This window comes from Sphaerodactylus townsendi, linkage group LG07, assembly GCF_021028975.2.
Source record: "Sphaerodactylus townsendi isolate TG3544 linkage group LG07, MPM_Stown_v2.3, whole genome shotgun sequence".
Lineage (NCBI taxonomy): Eukaryota > Metazoa > Chordata > Lepidosauria > Squamata > Sphaerodactylidae > Sphaerodactylus > Sphaerodactylus townsendi.
Window position 1 is genome coordinate 378713 of NC_059431.1, and position 18115 is coordinate 396827.

The window sequence follows — 18115 nt, forward strand, 5'->3', positions numbered from 1 at the left end:
TCTGGACCTGGCCCACCCACCCAAGTGAAGAGAGGGAGAGGGGAGGGAGGGGTGGCATGCAAGGGAGGGGAGGAAAGGGGAGGGCCCCCGGCATCTGGACCTGGCCCACCCACCCAAGTGAAGAGAGGGAGAGGGGAGGGGGGGGTGGCATGCAAGGAGGGGGGGGAAAGGGGGAGGAGGCCCCTGCTATCTGGGACTCTGGGCCCACCCACCCAAGTGAAGAGAGGGAGAGGGGAGGGAGGGGTGGCATGCAAGGGAGGGGAGGAAAGGGGAGGGGGCCTGGCATCTGGACCTGGCCCGCCCACCCTAGTGGAGGGAGGGGGTGAGGGGTGGCATGCAAGGGGAGGGGAGGGCAGGGGCCCCAGCATCTGGACCTGGCCCACCCACCCTAGCGGAGGGAGGGAGAGGGGAGAGAGGGGTAGAAATGAGAAGTCTTAGAAAAACCACTTGAGAATGAAAAAAGTTTGGGTCCAGCGTTACCATTAAGACCAACCAAGTTTTATTTTTGGTATACAAGTGATCCTGTGCAGGCACACTTCTTCAGAAACACTTAAAAATCATTATTTTCCCCCACAAATATGGTGGCTCAGTGGGAGCTGCCTCAGTCTTGCATTGAAACCCACCTTAAACCACTAGGACTGGTGGGATATAAATGTTATAATACAATGAATACATAATGTCTCAGATTTGAACCAGGTAAAAACGTTTGTTTTCTGACCAAGTATTTGGAGATCCAGGGGACGCTCATCTTGAGCAAGATGGGCCCAGCGGCCTGATTTAATGCAAACTAGACTCACATGCCCCACTTTAGGAAAAACAGGGGGCATGCATATTTGGTTCTTTATTAATTGGGGCGGGGGGGGGGATCTACTATGACATTCAGGGAAGCTTATAGAGACCATAAAAAGAACAGCAAAAGTATCCCACAGACGGCAATTAAGGCCAGTTGGAATTAATTCCCAAATGAAATCCCGCCTTTCCACACCCCACAAATTATGTATCCAGAGGGGAAGCTTTCTCTAGTCCAGCGATGGTGAACCTTTTCGAGACCGAGTGCCCAAACTGCAACTCAAAACCCACTTATTTATCGCAAAGTGCCAACACGGCAATTTAACCTGGATACTGAGGTTTTAGTTTAGAAAAAACAGTTGGCTCCAAGACACGCGTTACTCGGGAGTAAGCGTAGTGAAGCGACCGTGCAACGCTTCAAATGGGTGAATCACAATCCTAGGAGGGTTTACTCAGAAGCAAGTCCCATTGCTTACTCCCAGGTAAAGGATCATGCCCAGGATCATGCCCAGGCCAGCCTAGATGTGTGTGTGCGTGGGGGGATTTTCCATCCCCCTCCCACATGTTGAACTCCGTGCGCGAGTGCCCACAGAGAGGGCTCTGAGTGCCACCTCTGGCACCCGTGCCATAGGTTCGCCACCACTGCTCTAGTCAAACAACTTCAAGAGCAGTGGGGAGCTCAGCTAATTCAACAGAGGCGGGCCAGACACCAAGGAGGCCTCGCACGTCAGCAGAGCTCCCGGAAGCTGCCGACCAAAATCCCAGGTGGGGAGAGGAGTGAGAGTTTCCACCGCAGCTGCCTTGTGTCCCATGCCACTCATGTGTGTGGCACTCCCCTACCTTTACGTGTTAATTTGAACGGAGAATTGCGCAACCGCGCGTGCCACTGTTACCTGTGCCATAGCCGTGCTGACCGTAGCCGCTTGCCTGCTGGAAGGGCGTAGAGGCAGCATTTAAGCTGACGCCGTGCTGCTTTGCCGACGCAGGAGGGACCTGCAGAGAAAGAAGAGGAGGAGGAGGTCAGGTTACGCCAACACTGAAACCGGAAGCTTCTACTGCCACTGAGAAGAGACAGCCAGGAAGACCTTCTCTGCCTCCTGGCAGGACACCATTAAGAGAATCAGAGGCACAATCATCAGTCTGAATATGCCCACGCCCCTTCCAATTCTAGGATTCAGTTCACACCTTACTCCCGTTCTGGGATTTGATTGCCGGAAAACACAAAAGGCACGAGCGAAAGTATCGCCCTCATATGTCCAACAAAGTACTTGGATCTGAGTGCAGCTGAGATCTGTGGGTAACATCAATTTCATCCGTTTTATGCCTCAGGGCAGACCTGGGCATTATACGGCCCGCGGGCCACATCCGGCCCGCCGGATGACCTTGACTGGCTCGAAGAGCTGAGTTGAAGTTCTGTCGCCGCCTTTGGGCCACCGCTTCGCGGGCTTTCAAAAGCCCCTGCTACCTTGCTGGGGAGCCGAGGGCGCTTTGAAAGCCCCGCGAGAAGCCGGTTGCCTTGGCTGCCGGGCTTCATGCGGGCTTCAAAAGCGCCGCCCCTGCCTTTTGGCAATCCGCCCCTCCAGCCAGTATTTTCTCGGTTCTTGCGCGGCCCTACGGAAAAATAATTGCCCACCCCTGCCTTAGGGCTACACGGAGAGAAAACTTGGAGGAAAGTAAGAAGTGAATCATGACTGGGCTGCCTTCGTAGTATGCTGTGGTTTTCCAGGTTGCGTGGCCATGTTCCAGTACTATTTTCTCCTGACGTTTCGCTTGCATCCGTGGCTGGGATCTTCCTCTGAAGATGCCAGCCACAGATGCAGGTGAAACGTCAGGAGAAAATGCTACTGGAACATGGCCATACAACCCGGAAAACCCACAACACCCTAGTAATTCTGGCCGCGAAAGCCTGCGACAATACATTCCTGCACAATTTTCAAAATTTCCTTGTAGTATATTTTGTGGTGTTGATGAGGAATTCAGACCTACTAGGAGACTTGGCCAACTGGCAATTTGGAACTAAAAAGGCACCCAGAGAGAGTCGTTAAACAGACAGTTTTATTGTTCACAAGGAAGCAAATAAGTATCTCACCACCTTTCCTCTTCAATTCAACAGGGATGACAATGGTTGTTTTATGGGCAGACACAACACCATAAATTAGATAGGACTAAGACGAAACTATGCTGATGCTATGATCTGGCAAAGGTTATTTTCCTGATACTTGGTAAAAGTTACTTCCTTATCTGCTTAAGATACTGGGAAATGGTCGCTTCATGTCTCTCATGTCCCTTCCATGAACTAGGGTCAGCCCGACCTGATTCAGAAATAACTTTTGACAGACAGCAATGGAAGAGTCACAGGCAGCTAGAGAAGAACAATTTATAGACATTTCACAAGCAAAACTTATTCTTAGATAAGTGACTGTTTACTGAATATACTGACTTCTACTGCATATTCGTTGAGGTCTAATTTTCAAGCCTTCTCCCTCAGTGTTCTGTCTTCTTGTGGCTTCAATCTAATTAAAGTACCTCGGTCATGTGGCTACATCTACCAGACTAATTTGTTTTGAGGAATTCACACAGTAGGTGGCCTACCTTATAGGAGTGACTTTCTTGTCCCTTGGTTTCTGGGCGTTTGTGGAGTGAAAAGGGGCTGGTGGCCACTTTCCAAGACTGAACTATGACATTTGAAGGGATGTCATGTTGAAGAGGGAGCAAGCTTGTTTTCAGAGAATAGGATCAGGAGTAGTGAATTCAAAGTGCAGGAAAAGAAACTAGATCTAAATATTAGGAAGAACTCATGGAAAGTACTTGACGGCCAGAGTCTGCAAGGCAGAAACAACTATTGTGCCACTTACATGACTCTTATTTATTATTTATTTATTATTTATATTTATATACCGCCCTCCCCGAAGGCTCAGGTTTGGGACTGTACTTTCCATGAGCGCCAGAGGAGGGTGACGACCCGCCAGCACTATGAGACTTTGCATTATGGATTGAGATGATAACCATTGATATGCATATTATTGTAAGTTATGCAAACTGAGAGGTAGTATTTATATGATATTTATATGATATTAGTTAAATTGTATAATGCGGTCGGATGTGCCACGCGCCGATTTGTTCTAGGGACAGCTGAACCCAGCCCAAAGAGCTGCCTCTTCGTCACAGAGCTGTAAAAGATTTTTATTTTATTGAACTTTTAAAGATTCCAAAATTTCCCCTGGAAACTCTTCTCCGCTCAAAGGGCAGAATGCCGGCCTGCTGGGAGGACCGCCTTTATGGAAGGAGTGGTTCTTACACTCCAGATGTTGTTGGACTATAATCTCTTATCGTAAAGTTTTCTCGCCAGCATCGGCCAATTGGGCCATGCTGGCAGAGGCTGATGGGAATTGTGGTCCATAACAATCTGGAGTGCTGTAAAGGTTCATTCACCGTTCGCCCCAGAGAGATCAATACACTTTAGCAGGTTTTGTCAAAGGAAAACCTGGGAAAATCAGGCACGCCACTGGTTGAGTTCCCGTGGACTTACAAAACATGGTGGGCCCATACTGAAGGGCTAGGCCAGACCCCTTGGCACGCCGGGCGAATACGGTTTCCCGTAGCTGTACTCCAGGGGCAGCTGATTCAGGCAGCGAATGCTTGAGCCGTGTGGTGAGTCTGGGCGCCTGGTCTCTGTTGTGCTGGGGCTAGAGTCGAAAGAGCAGGCGCGCTGCGCAGGCAGAACCCTTAATGGCCACCCCCTTTGCGACGCCACCTGGGCGTGGAGACAAAAGCGAGCGAGCTTTGATTTGTGAATCCTCCAAAACAGGATGAGTACATACCTCAAGGCCATGGCATGTAGGGGTGCTGCCAGGGCTTAACCCAGTAGAGCTTCAGGAAAGGCATAGAATGCCTTTGGCGCCGACCGTCCCTCCTGGGCCTACATGTACGACATTACCCGCGATCCCCCTTGCAGACACCCTATCAAGGTGATCTAATGTAAATTCGACTCCAGACAGGAACGCTTAGACGCGAGTCTCCGGGCTGAGTCATGAATTGCCAACCTTTCTCGCCTCCCGCCTTTCCCAAACCCTTAACAGCAAGTCGTGCCAGGGACCCTAGCTCGCGCAGACTGAAGCTACAGTCTAAGCTAAGACTAGCCAGACCAGCTTAGTTTAGCCGCCTGGCTTTCCACCAGTTTCCTTCTGGATATCGCTAAGGCGTCTTCGCCTTCTTCATTAAGGCCACCTTCATCGGTTCACTTCAATACCAGTCTCCACCATCGTGATCTCCAATCAAGACGCGGGTCAACACCTTCGCCAGTCAGCTGGCACTACGGCCTGATCCTCCGGGCTTCCAACCCCCCAACACAACCTATTGCCAGGAAATGGGTCCCCAGATATCGGCTCTCCTCCTAACCCTGGAACACATTTTCTGAAGTCTCAACCTGGGAATATAAGCTAAACATACATGCTTCGTTGTTGTTCCTGTAGAACCTCTTCTGCATTACTCAAATCCGCAGCTGTAAAATTCAGTTACTGATTCAGATAATTTTTCAGATAACTGATGCTACCGACTTTTATTGTTGGTTTTATGCGGGCTTTAACGAAGGTTTCATGCTTCGTTTTTTTTGTTATTTATTGATCTGTACACCACCTTGGAGTCCTTCTAGAGAGCCGCCATTAAGTTGGAAATTCGTTCAACGAAATTTGAACGAATGAATGATTGTTTACTGAACGGAACGGGAACGAATGAATGAATGAATGAATGAATGAATGAATGAATGAGTGAATGGGTGCAAGGCAGGCGTAAGTGGGTGGTGGCTATGTGAGCATATGGCATGAAGGCGGTATATGCGTGTGTATATGTATGCGTGTGTGAGCAAAGGTGAAGGTGTATATGTATATATGTGTGTGTATATGTATATATGTGTATATGCGTGTATATACATGCATGTATGGATAAATATATATGTATGTGTTTATGTATATATGTGTGTGTATGTATATATGTGTGTATATGTATATATGTGTGTGTATATGTATGTGTGTGTATATGTACGTATGTGTGTGAAGGTGTATGGCGATGTGTATATATGTATATGTGTATATGTGGCGCGTGTGTGTATATGTATATATGTGTATATATGTATGTATGGATAAATATATACGTATGTGCGTTTATGTATGGTATGCATATGCATGGGCGATGCATATATGCGTGTGTATGGCGCGTGTATATGCATGTATGTATGTATGTATGCGCATGTGTATAAATATATATGCATGTGTATATGTATATATATGTGTGTATATGTATATATGCGTGTATATATGTGTGTATATGTATATATGTGTGTGTATATGTATATATGTGTATATATGTATGTATGTATGTATGTATGTATGTATGTGTATAAATATATACGTGTGTGTGTGTGTGTGCGTGCGTGCGTGTGTGTGTGTGTGTGTGCGTGCGTGCGTGTGTGTGTAAAAGGCTTCTTTTCTCCCCACCACCCCCCCCAACGAAATTTCAGTTTTCGTTCCACTACCTGAGTATGGGTTTCGCTGGCGAGTATTCCCTCTCAGTTCGGCCAATCGCTATGAGCAGGAATGTAATTCCGTAGTAATCCTGAAGAAAAAAGTTTCAACAATCACAGCCGTTTTAAAAAGGCAGCATTGCCTATCATGATTTCTTTACAAAAAGCTCCTGTGCTTTAGGTATCTCTAGCTGTTGCAGCGACGCACGTGAAGGGTCAGACCGTTCCCCCACCTTCCCTGCGGCAAACTGGAGCGAATTTTCCCTTTTCGGGTTCCCCTGCTTGCATTGGGAATAGGCCTGCCCGTTTTCGATTTCTGCTCGGTTCCAATTTCAGTATCTCAGCTTGGCTCCGAGCTGTTGCTTTCCAGCTGCCAAAAGGAAACTGGATGGCTGCGAGCCAACCAAAGAGTCATGCACGGAAAATGCTGTGGTGACTACCACAATTGGCAGACTTTTACAAGCAGTTAACAACGAAGGAGGAGGGTTGGCATATTTGACTGGACATCCTCGTTTCTGTTAGGTGGTATTTCGTTCCTTCAGTGCCCTCTTTGAATTGACAAGGGGTGGGGAGGGAAAGAGCCGCTCCGCCCAGATTGGAGGTCAGCCAAGGAAATTAGGTACCAACACCACTGAGGCAGAAGGCTCCAGCTGCCTTCTGTGTGTCCTTTGAAAATAAAGTATTCGGGGCTCCTTTGGGACTGTCACCTGATCAGTGGGGTGTTGTGGGGTTTCCGGGCTGTATGGCTTCTGTTCCAACAGTGATTTCTGCTGACGTTTTGCCTGCATCCGTAGCTGGTATTTTGCATCTTGCCAGCCACAGATGCAGGCGAAACGTCAGCAAAAAAATACTACTGAAACGATCGGCCATGTTGCGTCCTGAAACCCCACAACACCCCAGTGATTCCGGCCGTGAAAGCCTTCGACAATCCATCTGATTAGTTTTAAACCGGTGGAATCTTTTTGTTAAACTTTTATTCAGCATCAAGGATGCAAAAGATTAAGAAATAACATGGTGGTTTAAAAAAAAAAAACCTTATAGTTTTGTAGGGCGTCCCATGACCTGCACTGTCTATGTTCAGATCCCAAAACTTGGGAACAATGCAGTTGTTGTTTTTGCAGGGGCAACTATCAAGGAAATTCACGACCTCCCTGACCATGAAAAGGATGAAACATTTCTATAAGGTGAAGGATGAAACATTTCTAAAAATGTCTCCAGATGTTCTCATTCCAGACCCCCGACCTGAAAATCCTGATTTCTGCAAGTGACCCCCTCTAGCATTTTCTCAACCACACTTCTGCTAGCAGGCAGAACAAGTTACACGCCTGTGACCAGCTGCAAGAGGAGGAATCCGTTTTGAAATCTACCACCAAACAACAAAACATCCCCTTGCGAGCTCTGGGGGCTTTACCAGGCTCCGTTCTGCTCCTCTAGTTCCCCCCACCCCACCCCTTTTGATTGGCTCTCTGCATTGGCTTCTCTTGCGACATATTCTCTTGCGCCGGGCCCCTTGTGGGATCTTCCCGTTTTCTCATTACAAAGCAACATTTTTCTGCCGCTCGGGGGAGTCCCACATCTGGGGGGGGGGGCGGTTTTGCTTCGTAGCAAAACCAGTCTGGGGATCAGCCGCTTTACCACCAGAAAGAGTGATGATATTACAAGACCAGAAAAGACAACCTGTAACGGCACAGTTTAAATTATTACGTTGTTTATAATGCTTAGCCCACTGAAGCCCCTATTAGACATTAATCATAGCCTTTACTAAGCACCATTAGCAAGACTAGATAACCGTTGATCAGAGACCACGAATAAAAAGTTTGCCACTTCAAAAGTTAACAGTTTCAGTCCATTAATAAGAATCGAAGAAGCTCACATTTTATTCACTTTTCGGTAAAATGGTGCTACAGTCCTATATAATTTCTCACATAAATATTTATGCAGTCGGCAGTCATAAGAACATAAGGACAAGCCTGCTGGATCAGACCAGAGTCCATCTAGTCCAGCTCTCTGCTACTCGCAGTGGCCCACCAGGTGCCTTTGGGAGCTCACGTGCAGGAGGTGAAAGTAATGGCCTTCTGCTGCTGCTGCTCCCGAGCACCTGGTCTGCTAAGGCATTTGAAATCTGAGATCAAGGAGGATCAAGATTGGTAGCCATAGATCAACTTCTTCTCCATAAATCAGTCCAAGCCCCTTTTAAAGCTATCCAGGTTAGTGGCCATCACCACCTCCCCTGTATACATTATTCCAAACACCAATCACACACGCTAAGGAAGAAGTGTTTCCCTATTAGGTCCCACCCCCCCCCCCCCAGCATTTTCAATTAGTGCCCCCTGGTTCTAGTATTGTGAGAAAGAGAAAAATCTCTCTCTGTCAACATTTTCTACCCCATGCATAATTTTATACACTTCAATCATATCCCCCCTCAGACGTCTCCTCTTCAAACTAAAGAGTCCCAAATGCTGCAGCCTCTCCTCATAAGGAAGGTCCAACAGGATATGAGACAGGGAATCTCTCTGAATACGGAATTCGCCGACAGCTGCCACAGAAGACTGCCGAGGGTAAACCGTTTGTTGTGGCTTGCATGGACGCTCTTCGCACGGACGCTCTTCTGAGTCTGGGACTGTCTAGCATTGACAGGGAATTTGGACAGAAGTTGATGTTAGAGGTGATATTCGCGAACGAATCCACATTCGATAAGCACAGGATGACCACTCCTCGCTGTTACAAGCGCAAAGCAGCCACTAGAAAGATCCAAGCAGAGCCTGGGTTCAAGTGCTACTCACTAGGTGAGTCCTGAGTATGCAGGCACAGCAGTCTCTCTTTCTCTCAAGTGATCCCACCTCACAGGACAGCAGTAAGGATAAAAGTCCCATTTTTGGACCTTTCTAGTAATCTGTGTGGGCTGGAGCACATTGATGCCAAATTTGAGCCTTCTACAAATACTTTCGTGGAATATACTTTCAGTTTCCCCTTTTATAGAGACACTGACAGATGCCGTCTTCCACATTTTTTGCAGTCGTCGTATACGGTGCTGGGTGAATGCACGGTTTTAACTTCAGAGTTAGTTTGGCAGTGACTTGATCGCTTGAGGACACTCCGAATCACATCCCATCGTTTCAAAAGCGGCTCCACTTTTAGAATTCCGAGACATCCAGATGTCTTTGGCTGCCTCTGTAGTAAACTGCAGGTTTTCTGCACAGCTGGAAACACCTTAATGGTTTTAGGGCATTCGTTTATTTAAATCGCTTTTATACCACCTTCCTATCCAAATAGGGCCCCCAAGGCCATGAACGTGAAAACATTTTGGACATTAAAACAGCATTTAAAATAACATATCCCGGTGTGCGTACGTGTGTGTGTGTATGCACATACGCACACCGGGATATGTTATTTTAAATGCTGTTTTAAAATATATATACATATATACATATATATACACACACACACACATACATACATATACGTGTATATATATATACACACACACACACATACATATACGTATATACACACACACATACACACGTGTGTGTATATATATATATACACACACATACATACATACATATATGTATATATACATACATATACACATATACACACATATACATACATACATACATACAGACAGACAGACAGACAGACAGAGCGAGAGTGTGTGTATATATATAGTGTGTGTGTATCTGTGTATCTATCTATCTATCTATCTATCTATCTATCTATCTATCTATCTATCTATCTATCTATCTACCTATCTACCTACCTACCTACCTACCTACCTACCTACCTACCTACCTACCTACCTACCTACCTACCTACCTACCTACCTACCTACCTACCTACCTACCTACCTATCATCCATCCATCCATCCATCCATCCATCCATCCATCCATCCATCCAGTGGTGGGATCCAAAAATTTTAGTAACAGGTTCCCATGGTGATGGGATTCAAACTGTGGCGTAGCGCCAATGGGGCAGGGCGGGGCATTCTGGGGGCGTGGCCTGGCATTCCAGAGGCGGGGCATTCCTGGGCGGGGCTGTGGCAAGGACGCAGCCGCTGCGCCGGTCCTTGGCCGGGAAACGAATGCACGCAGGCGCAGGCTGCCACGCACGCCGGTGCACCTCCTGCTAGACTGCTTCAAGTTCTGCGCACTACTGCTGAGAGGAGGGGCGTAACTAAGGCAAAAATCACATGGCAAAACCACCCATTAGTAACCCCCTCTCGGCACAGACAAATAATTAGTAACCTGCTCTCGGGAACCTGTGAGAACCTGCTGGATCCCACCTCTCTCACTATATATGAAATAAATACCAGGGAAGAGAGCCAATATACGTTAAAAAAACAGTTCCTGGGGGGTATGCCAAATGAAACAACGATTTTTCTCCAGCTGGAGGAAGCCACAGCCGGAGAGAAACAGACAAGTCTCCCTGGGGCGGGAGTTCCCCAGATTTAGCACCAGTCATTCTGTTCCCTTCATTTTGACAGATTGTTATACCAATTACCTCATTTTCAGACATGCCTAGCGAAGGCGGTGAAACAGCCGCGTGTATACTACATTTCAGGATCCAAGCTCCTCCAGAGTTTGAATACCTCCTCTGATGCCCCCATCACAAAACTCAAATATTAATATTTTTACTTGCTTCTGTTAAACGATACAGATCTTGTGCTCTTGGGAAAAGAAGTAACATTTCTTTTACAAGTGATAGAACTTTCTATGTAATGTCCAATGCTAGATACAGTCTCTCTGTCTGTGTTTTGAATGTATTCTTGTTTTGTACTTCACAAATGTCTGGAAACGCTCTAGAGCCTATTTTATATGCCTAATAAAGGTTGTTGTTGTAGCTAATATTTTTACTATGCTTATATACACATCAGAAGTAATAGTTTTAAGAGACCCCGTAATCACTATCAAAGTATAAAGCAGAAAACAGCTCCAGTCTCCAGGGACTCATCCAGACATCCTTATCTTAGCCTTATCTACTCCACGGCCTTTTGCAGAGATGAGTCTATTGGGTTAGGAAAAACAGAATAAAATTGCATTGTCAAAGGTTTTCACGGCCGGAATCACTAAGGTGCTGTGGATTTTCCAGGTTGTATGGCCGTGTTCCAGTAGTATTTTCTCCTGACGTTTCACCTGCATCTGTGCAGCCGAAACGTCGGGAGAAAATGCCACTGGAACACGGCCATACAATCCGGAAAACCCACAACACCCTAGAATAAAAATTACACACCGTTTGTCAGGAAAGTTTCCTCTCAAAAATAAGACATTGTCTTAGGATTAATTTTGCTCCCAAAGATGCTGCCTTATGTCTTATTTTCGTGGATGTCTTATTTTTCTGTGTTCTGCCCTGCCGGGCATGCTTCCAAACACAAAACTTGGTTAAAGCATACTTTACTTCGGGGATACCTTTACGCATTTCCTCGCACGCCAGCAAAATCTTTCTATTGCCAGGGCGGTTTTATATTCTCAGAGGTAAAGCAGGGATTGTTGCCTTCATCAGCCCCTGCCAGCATGGTCAATTGGTCCTGCTGGCAGAGGCTGATGGGAATTGTAGTCCATAACATCTGGAGTGCCAAAGGTTCGCCACCACTGCTTACTACGTCTTATTCTCTGGGGATGTCTTATATTCGAGGAAACAGGGTAGTATTGGGGGTGTAATTGGTTGGCTGCTCCAGGACCTTGGCAAGCATTGCAGAACTCCCAGAGGCTGAAGCTCCTTCCTTGTTCTCAGATAGGTGCAGTGGTAATTCCCACTTATCAGGAAAGGGATTGTTGGCATACATTTCGCTCACAGCATGGCCAATTGGCCATGCTGGCAGGGGCTGATGGGAATTGTAGCCCATACCATCTGGAGTGCCAAAGGTTCGCCACCACTGGTATATCCCAATCCTACAATTTGCCTGCTACGCTGAAAAAAAGGGTTGTACAGGAAGCTGGACTACAGAGAAAGCACATTTGGTGAGGTATGGAAGTCAGGGATAAAGGGTTGCCAACTTCCAGGTAGGGTCTGGAGCTTTCTCAGTATTTGAGCTGCTCTCCAGGATATAGAAATCAGTTTCCCCCAGAGAAGATGCTTTGGAGCAGGGGTCCTCACACTGTGGCCCTCCAGATGTTCATAGACTACAATTCCCATGAGCCCTAAAACTTGGCCATGCTGGCAGGGGCTGATGGGAATTGTAGTCCATGAACATCTGGAGGGCCATAGTTTGAAGACCCCTGCTTTGGAGGATGGGTTCAAAGGCATTATACTCTGCTGAGGCTGCCCTGCTGTCCTCAGGCTGCACCCCCCAAATCTCCAGATCTTTCTCAAACCAAAGTTGGCAATCCAGAAAGGAACTAGAGGAGGCCCAATCTCAGCTGGGTTGCTAAATGAAAAGTTAAAAACCATCTTAGGAACGGAAGGTCCAGGTAAGTCCCAGGCACAAACCTACCAGTTGGAAACCGGAAAGTGAAAATGAAACCAGGGAAATTTTGGAGATCAGGAAATGATATAGGGAAACACACATCCCTACCCAATAAATAGATGGAGATGGGACAGCTACAAATTCAGTGCTGGACACCAGAGCAGAGAAGCGGCCTGTGGCCCAGCATAGACCCACCGAGACGCTTCGATCATGAGGGCTTCGGTCTCAGCAGCGTTCTTTGGCCTGGTGCTTTTCTTACCTGCTCTGGTCTCAACTCTGCACTGCGACTTTCTACAACACTACCAACAAACGCTCAACTCTCAGATTTTACAACTGCTCGTCGAGAAGGGACCCATCGTTCCTCCAGGATGCCCCGGCAGAGACGGACGCATGCTCAGTTTTTCCTGCAGGTAAACAGTCTTTGGCAAGTAAAGCAGTTTACACGCCAGAAGAGCCATCCAAGAAATACTGAGAGGGCTCTTCGGCATATTTAGCAGCGATCTGGTGAAGACTGGTTGGGTCCCAGAAAGGTGAGTGCCAGTTCTCTGCTAGGTGGTGTAGTGATTAGTGGTTAAGAGCAGGTGCACTTTAATCTGGGGAAACGGGTTTGATTCCCGTGCTCCGTCACTTGAGTTGAGGAGGCTTATCTGGTGAACTAGATTAGCCTGTGCATTCCAACACATGCCAGCTGGGCGAGTCACCGTTCTCTCAGAACTCTCAGCCTGCCCCTATCTTTACTTGGTGTCTAGCCGTGTAGGAGTATGGAAGGGAAGGAGTTTGTAAGCCCCTTGGAATCTCCTTACAGGGGAAAAAGCGGGGATTTAATTTGAGTCTCCTTACAGGAGAGAAAGGGGGGAGCTAAGTCGAAACTCTTCTACTCTTCTTCTATTGGGTCTTTTGTTATGGGGTCAAGCCAAGGTGGTGGTGGGGGGTGATAGTCGTACGCTGGGCAGGGACACACTTCCTCTCCTCTAACTGCGCCATTCCATATTTTAAGACTCCTCAATCGAGATTCATAAAGCTAACTGGTATAGACGAGAGGTGCTGCCCGCGGAAGAAAAAAAACTAAGCTTCACAATTAAGCCCAGAAGAGAGCAATATCAGGAGCATGTTGAAACTGCGGAGGCATTTCCGCAGAATCAGAACTACACTCGAAGAGAAAAGTCACCGCACCTGTGCTGGCGTAACTGTGCAACTGGAAGTCCGGACAAGCCTGACCTACCTGGATCAGCTGACAAAGAGAATGAACAGCTAGGAAACCTGTCGGGAGAGCTGTGCCAACGAGACAGCGGATGTGGAAACCGAGCCAACAGTGACAGAACTGGGACGCGGCAAACACTGATTGTTTTACGTTATTTATTATTTGGGAGGAGAGAGGAGGAGTACAGAAGGAACATCTGCACCAGCTGTGCGGCCTCTTTGTGAGGCAAGGTTTTTCTCTCTCTCGGGTACCTGAAACTTCGAGGGTGGCCACGGGAGTCACCCTCGGGCACGAGTCAAGGGGATCACTGTCGATCGACAGGAAGTGACGGAAGACTGTTTGGGTGCTGTGTGGTTTCCGGGCTGTATGGCCGTGTTCTAGCAGCATTCTCGCCTGACGTTTCGCCTGCATCTGTGGCTGGCATCTTCAGAGGAAGACTGTTTCATTTAGGACAGAATTGGACTGAGTTAAGATTTTATTTATCACCACTCCCAACCAGAATTTTAAAATCTGAACTGGGGCTTTTGGGGGTACTTGTTATTGTGCTTTTTTATTTGTATTGCTTTAAGTATGTTTTACAATTTAATTAAAAATATATATGTATAGCCCATGGCATTGAACCAGTCAATCAACGTAATCAAAAGTCCGGATGTCTAATCTATGGAATTCATGCAGCTTCTAGATGTCCATGGACTACAATTCCATGATGGGAATTGTAGTCCATGAACATCTGGAGAGCCGCAGGTTGCAGACCCCTGGACTAGAGATCCGTTTGGTTTCTAGCTGTGCTTTTATGTGGTATTTATTTGGTTTCTAGATGCGTTTATGTGGTATTTATTTGTATTGGTTTCAACATGTTTTTATAATCTTTTTAAAAATATATATTTTATTTAATGATTATAAAATATAAAATAAGCAAAACAAAAACACTTTAGAACAGAGGGATAAACCAAGGTTACACTTTTTACAGAAAAACAACCTTTATGCCATACATTTAATAATTATATTTGGTCACTGACTGTAAATAAAGTCTTCTTCTACATTTAATAATTAATGTTTCTATACAAATTCCATACATTAAATTATTCTCATTATGCTCCTACAATAAGATAAGAGAAATTCTTCTTAAGCATATTGTTCCCTCTGAGCTAACAAAAATACTACTCCCTACCTACCTAATTTACCCAAATCCCCCTCCCCCCATACCCTAATGTATTAACCTGATTTTATAATCTTTTAAAAAATAAATAAATAGCTCATGGCTTTGAACCAGTCAGTCGACCAACAGTGGGCTGATCAGAGTTGTGCACTGGTTTATTGATGCAAGTGTTTGTATTAAAAACAAGGTATAAATAAAAGTATACATATGGGCTGGTTTGTCATCAATTTGCTGATGACACCTAGTTCATTCTGTTGAGGGGGGGCAGCCTACAGCATTGTTTGGGGGTGGTTGGTTGGAGCAGCATTGGTTGGAGCAGCATTGTTTGGGGGTGGCTATTGAGCTGGAGCAGTACACTGGTTGGGGTGGCTATTGGAGCAGCATTGGTTGGAGCAGCATTGTTTGGGGGTGGTTGGTTGGAGCAGCATTGGTTGGAGCAGCATTGGTTGGAGCAGCATTGGTTGGGGTGGTTGGTTGGAGCAGCATTGGTTGGAGCAGCATTGTTTGGGGGTGGTTGGTTGGAGCAGCATTGGTTGGGGGTGGTTGGTTGGAGCAGCATTGGTTGGAGCAGCATTGGTTGGGGGTGGTTGGTTGGAGCAGCATTGGTTGGAGCAGCTGGCTGAGCAGCACATTGAGCAGCACTGGCTGGGGTGGCCACAGAGCAGCATTGGTTGGGGGTGGTTGGTTGGAGCAGCATTGGTTGGAGCAGCATTGGTTGGGGGTGGTTGGTTGGAGCAGCATTGGTTGGAGCAGCATTGGTTGGGGGTGGTTGGTTGGAGCAGCATTGGTTGGAGCAGCATTGTTTGGGGGTGGTTGGTTGGAGCAGCATTGGTTGGGGGTGGTTGGTTGGAGCAGCATTGGTTGGAGCAGCATTGTTTGGGGGTGGTTGGTTGGAGCACAGCAGAGCAGGTTAAAAATCCATCGAAGATGGAGGTCCTTTGACTGGGTCATGGTGAGGGGTTTGGGGATTTTCAGCCACCGGTATTGGAAGGGGTCTGTTTGGCCCCAACTTCTTCGCCCTGCAATCTGGGATTCTTCTCTCTCTATGGAAATCCGGGTGCCCGTGTTACCCAGACTGCCTTTTTTGGTATTTTCATCTTCGTCAGGCCCGGAGGCTGACCTCTCCCAGGCCGACCTGGCCACGGTGACCCATGCAACGGTCACCTCCAGGCTGGACTACTGTAACTCGCTCTACATGGGCCTTCCCTTGCGGCTGATCTGGAAACTGAGGCTGGCCCAGAACGCAGCAGCTTGCCTTCCCTTGCGGCTGATCTGGAAACTGAGGCTGGCCCAGAACGCAACACGGGAGATCACGTTACCCCCCGTGTTGTGCCGCCTGCACTGGCTTCCAGTGGAATTCCGGATCATCTTCAAGGCATTGGTATTAACCTTTAAGGCCCTTCACGGCCTGGGGCCCTCATATCTTCATGACCGTCTTACCCCATATGTCTCAAGCAGGCCTCTGCAATCCGCAGAGGCTAATTTACAGGTAGTCTCTCGCCCTTCGATGATGCGGCTGGCCTCTACCCGGGCCAGGGCTTTTACCGCTTTGGTCCCTGCCTGGTGGAACAATCTTCCGCCAGCTGTTAGGGCCCTGCGGGACCTTGGAGAGTTCCACAAGGCCTGTAAAACTGAGTTGTTCCACTGGGCCTTTGGGGAGGCCGGCCGCAGATTGCCTGCCCCCTCTTGATGCCCCTGAACCATTTTTATACCATCTCCAGGGCTGTCCTTGTATTATATCTTCTATCATCTTTGGCATTGCTGGTCCCCTCCCAGCCTTAGAATCGGACGCCACCAAGCAATGTGGCTTTTATGATAATGCTGCTATTGTGATTTTAAGGGATTTTAATGTTTAAAATTTGTATTTTTATTGTGGTATTGTCTGCTATTGTATACCGCCCAGAGCCCTTTGGGGGTTGGGTGGTCTATGAAATATAATAAATAATAAAAACAACATTTTTAATTGTGTTTTGAATAATTCCAAAGCAGCTAACATGTTAAAAATCCCATAGCAAAGCAAAGTGGAAATCCAGTGGCACTTAAAAAACTAACATTTATTCCACTATGACCGTCTGTAAGTCAGCTCATTACCTCAGACGCAACTTAGGTTGCCAGACCTGTGTTGGGAACTACCTGAAGATTTTGAGGATGACACCTGATAAGGTAGGATGCGGGAAGGGGAGGGTCTCAGAGGAAGAGTTTGGATTTATATCCCCCCCTTTCTCTTCTGTAAGGAGACTCAACGGGGCATACAATCTCCTTTCCCTTCTTCCCCCCCCCCCCAACAAAGACCCTGTGAGGTGGGTGGGGCTGAGAGAGCTCGGAAGAACTGTGACTAGCCCAAGGTCACTCAGTTGGAGTGCACAAGCTAATCTGGTTCATCAGATAAGTCTCCACGGCTCAAGAGGCAGAGCGGGGAATCAAACCCGGTTCTCCAGATTAGAGTGCACCTGCTCTTAACCACTACACCAGAGTGGCGATAATGCCCTGAACCAGTGGTTCCCAAACTGGTGTATGCCAGAGGATTGGGGGGGGGGGGGGGATGTATGCAAAAAAAAATCACATAATGGGTTTGCTAATATGGGGTTTCAATTTTAGGGAAACAGGCTGCAAGAGGTGCGTGAGTGAAAAAAGGCTGGGAACCACCACCTTCAACTACCTTCCAAGGCAGTTGTTTCCTCCAGGGAAACGGATCTCTGTTGGGAGACCAGCCATAATTCAGGGAGATCTCCAGCCACCAGCTGGAGGATGGCAACCCTAGATGTAACAGGAGGAAGCTAACCACTCTCCTGACATTTATCCAGAAAACTAAGGAATGATAGAGAGTGGAGAAGGAGTTGAACAAAGAGAGTCTTGGTATCAACCTAAAAACAAGAACAAAATCTATGTAATGCCTTTTAAGAGGACCAACCAAATTAACTGCGAAAGCATTAGAGCTCACCACAAACCCCCATCAGACTGGAGCAGACAAAACTTAGAACACAGAAGGGTGGTAAAACAACACTGCATTTAACTCTAAGTGTTGTTCCTCGAGTGGTCTT

The 18115-nt window shown here is 47.1% G+C and overlaps 1 protein-coding gene across 1 annotated transcript in view; it reads right to left on the reverse strand.

The window, feature by feature from the left end:
• Nucleotides 1-18115, reverse strand: part of UBAP2 (ubiquitin associated protein 2) — a 110722-nt gene that overhangs the window by 7323 nt on the left and 85284 nt on the right. The window contains exons 20-23 of the mRNA XM_048503279.1: nucleotides 6320-6399; nucleotides 4651-4708; nucleotides 4320-4475; nucleotides 1683-1782 (exon numbers count right to left, since the gene is read on the reverse strand). Coding sequence (XP_048359236.1) covers nucleotides 1683-1782; nucleotides 4320-4475; nucleotides 4651-4708; nucleotides 6320-6399 — 394 coding nt within the window. The remainder of the gene's footprint in view (nucleotides 1-1682; nucleotides 1783-4319; nucleotides 4476-4650; nucleotides 4709-6319; nucleotides 6400-18115) is intronic.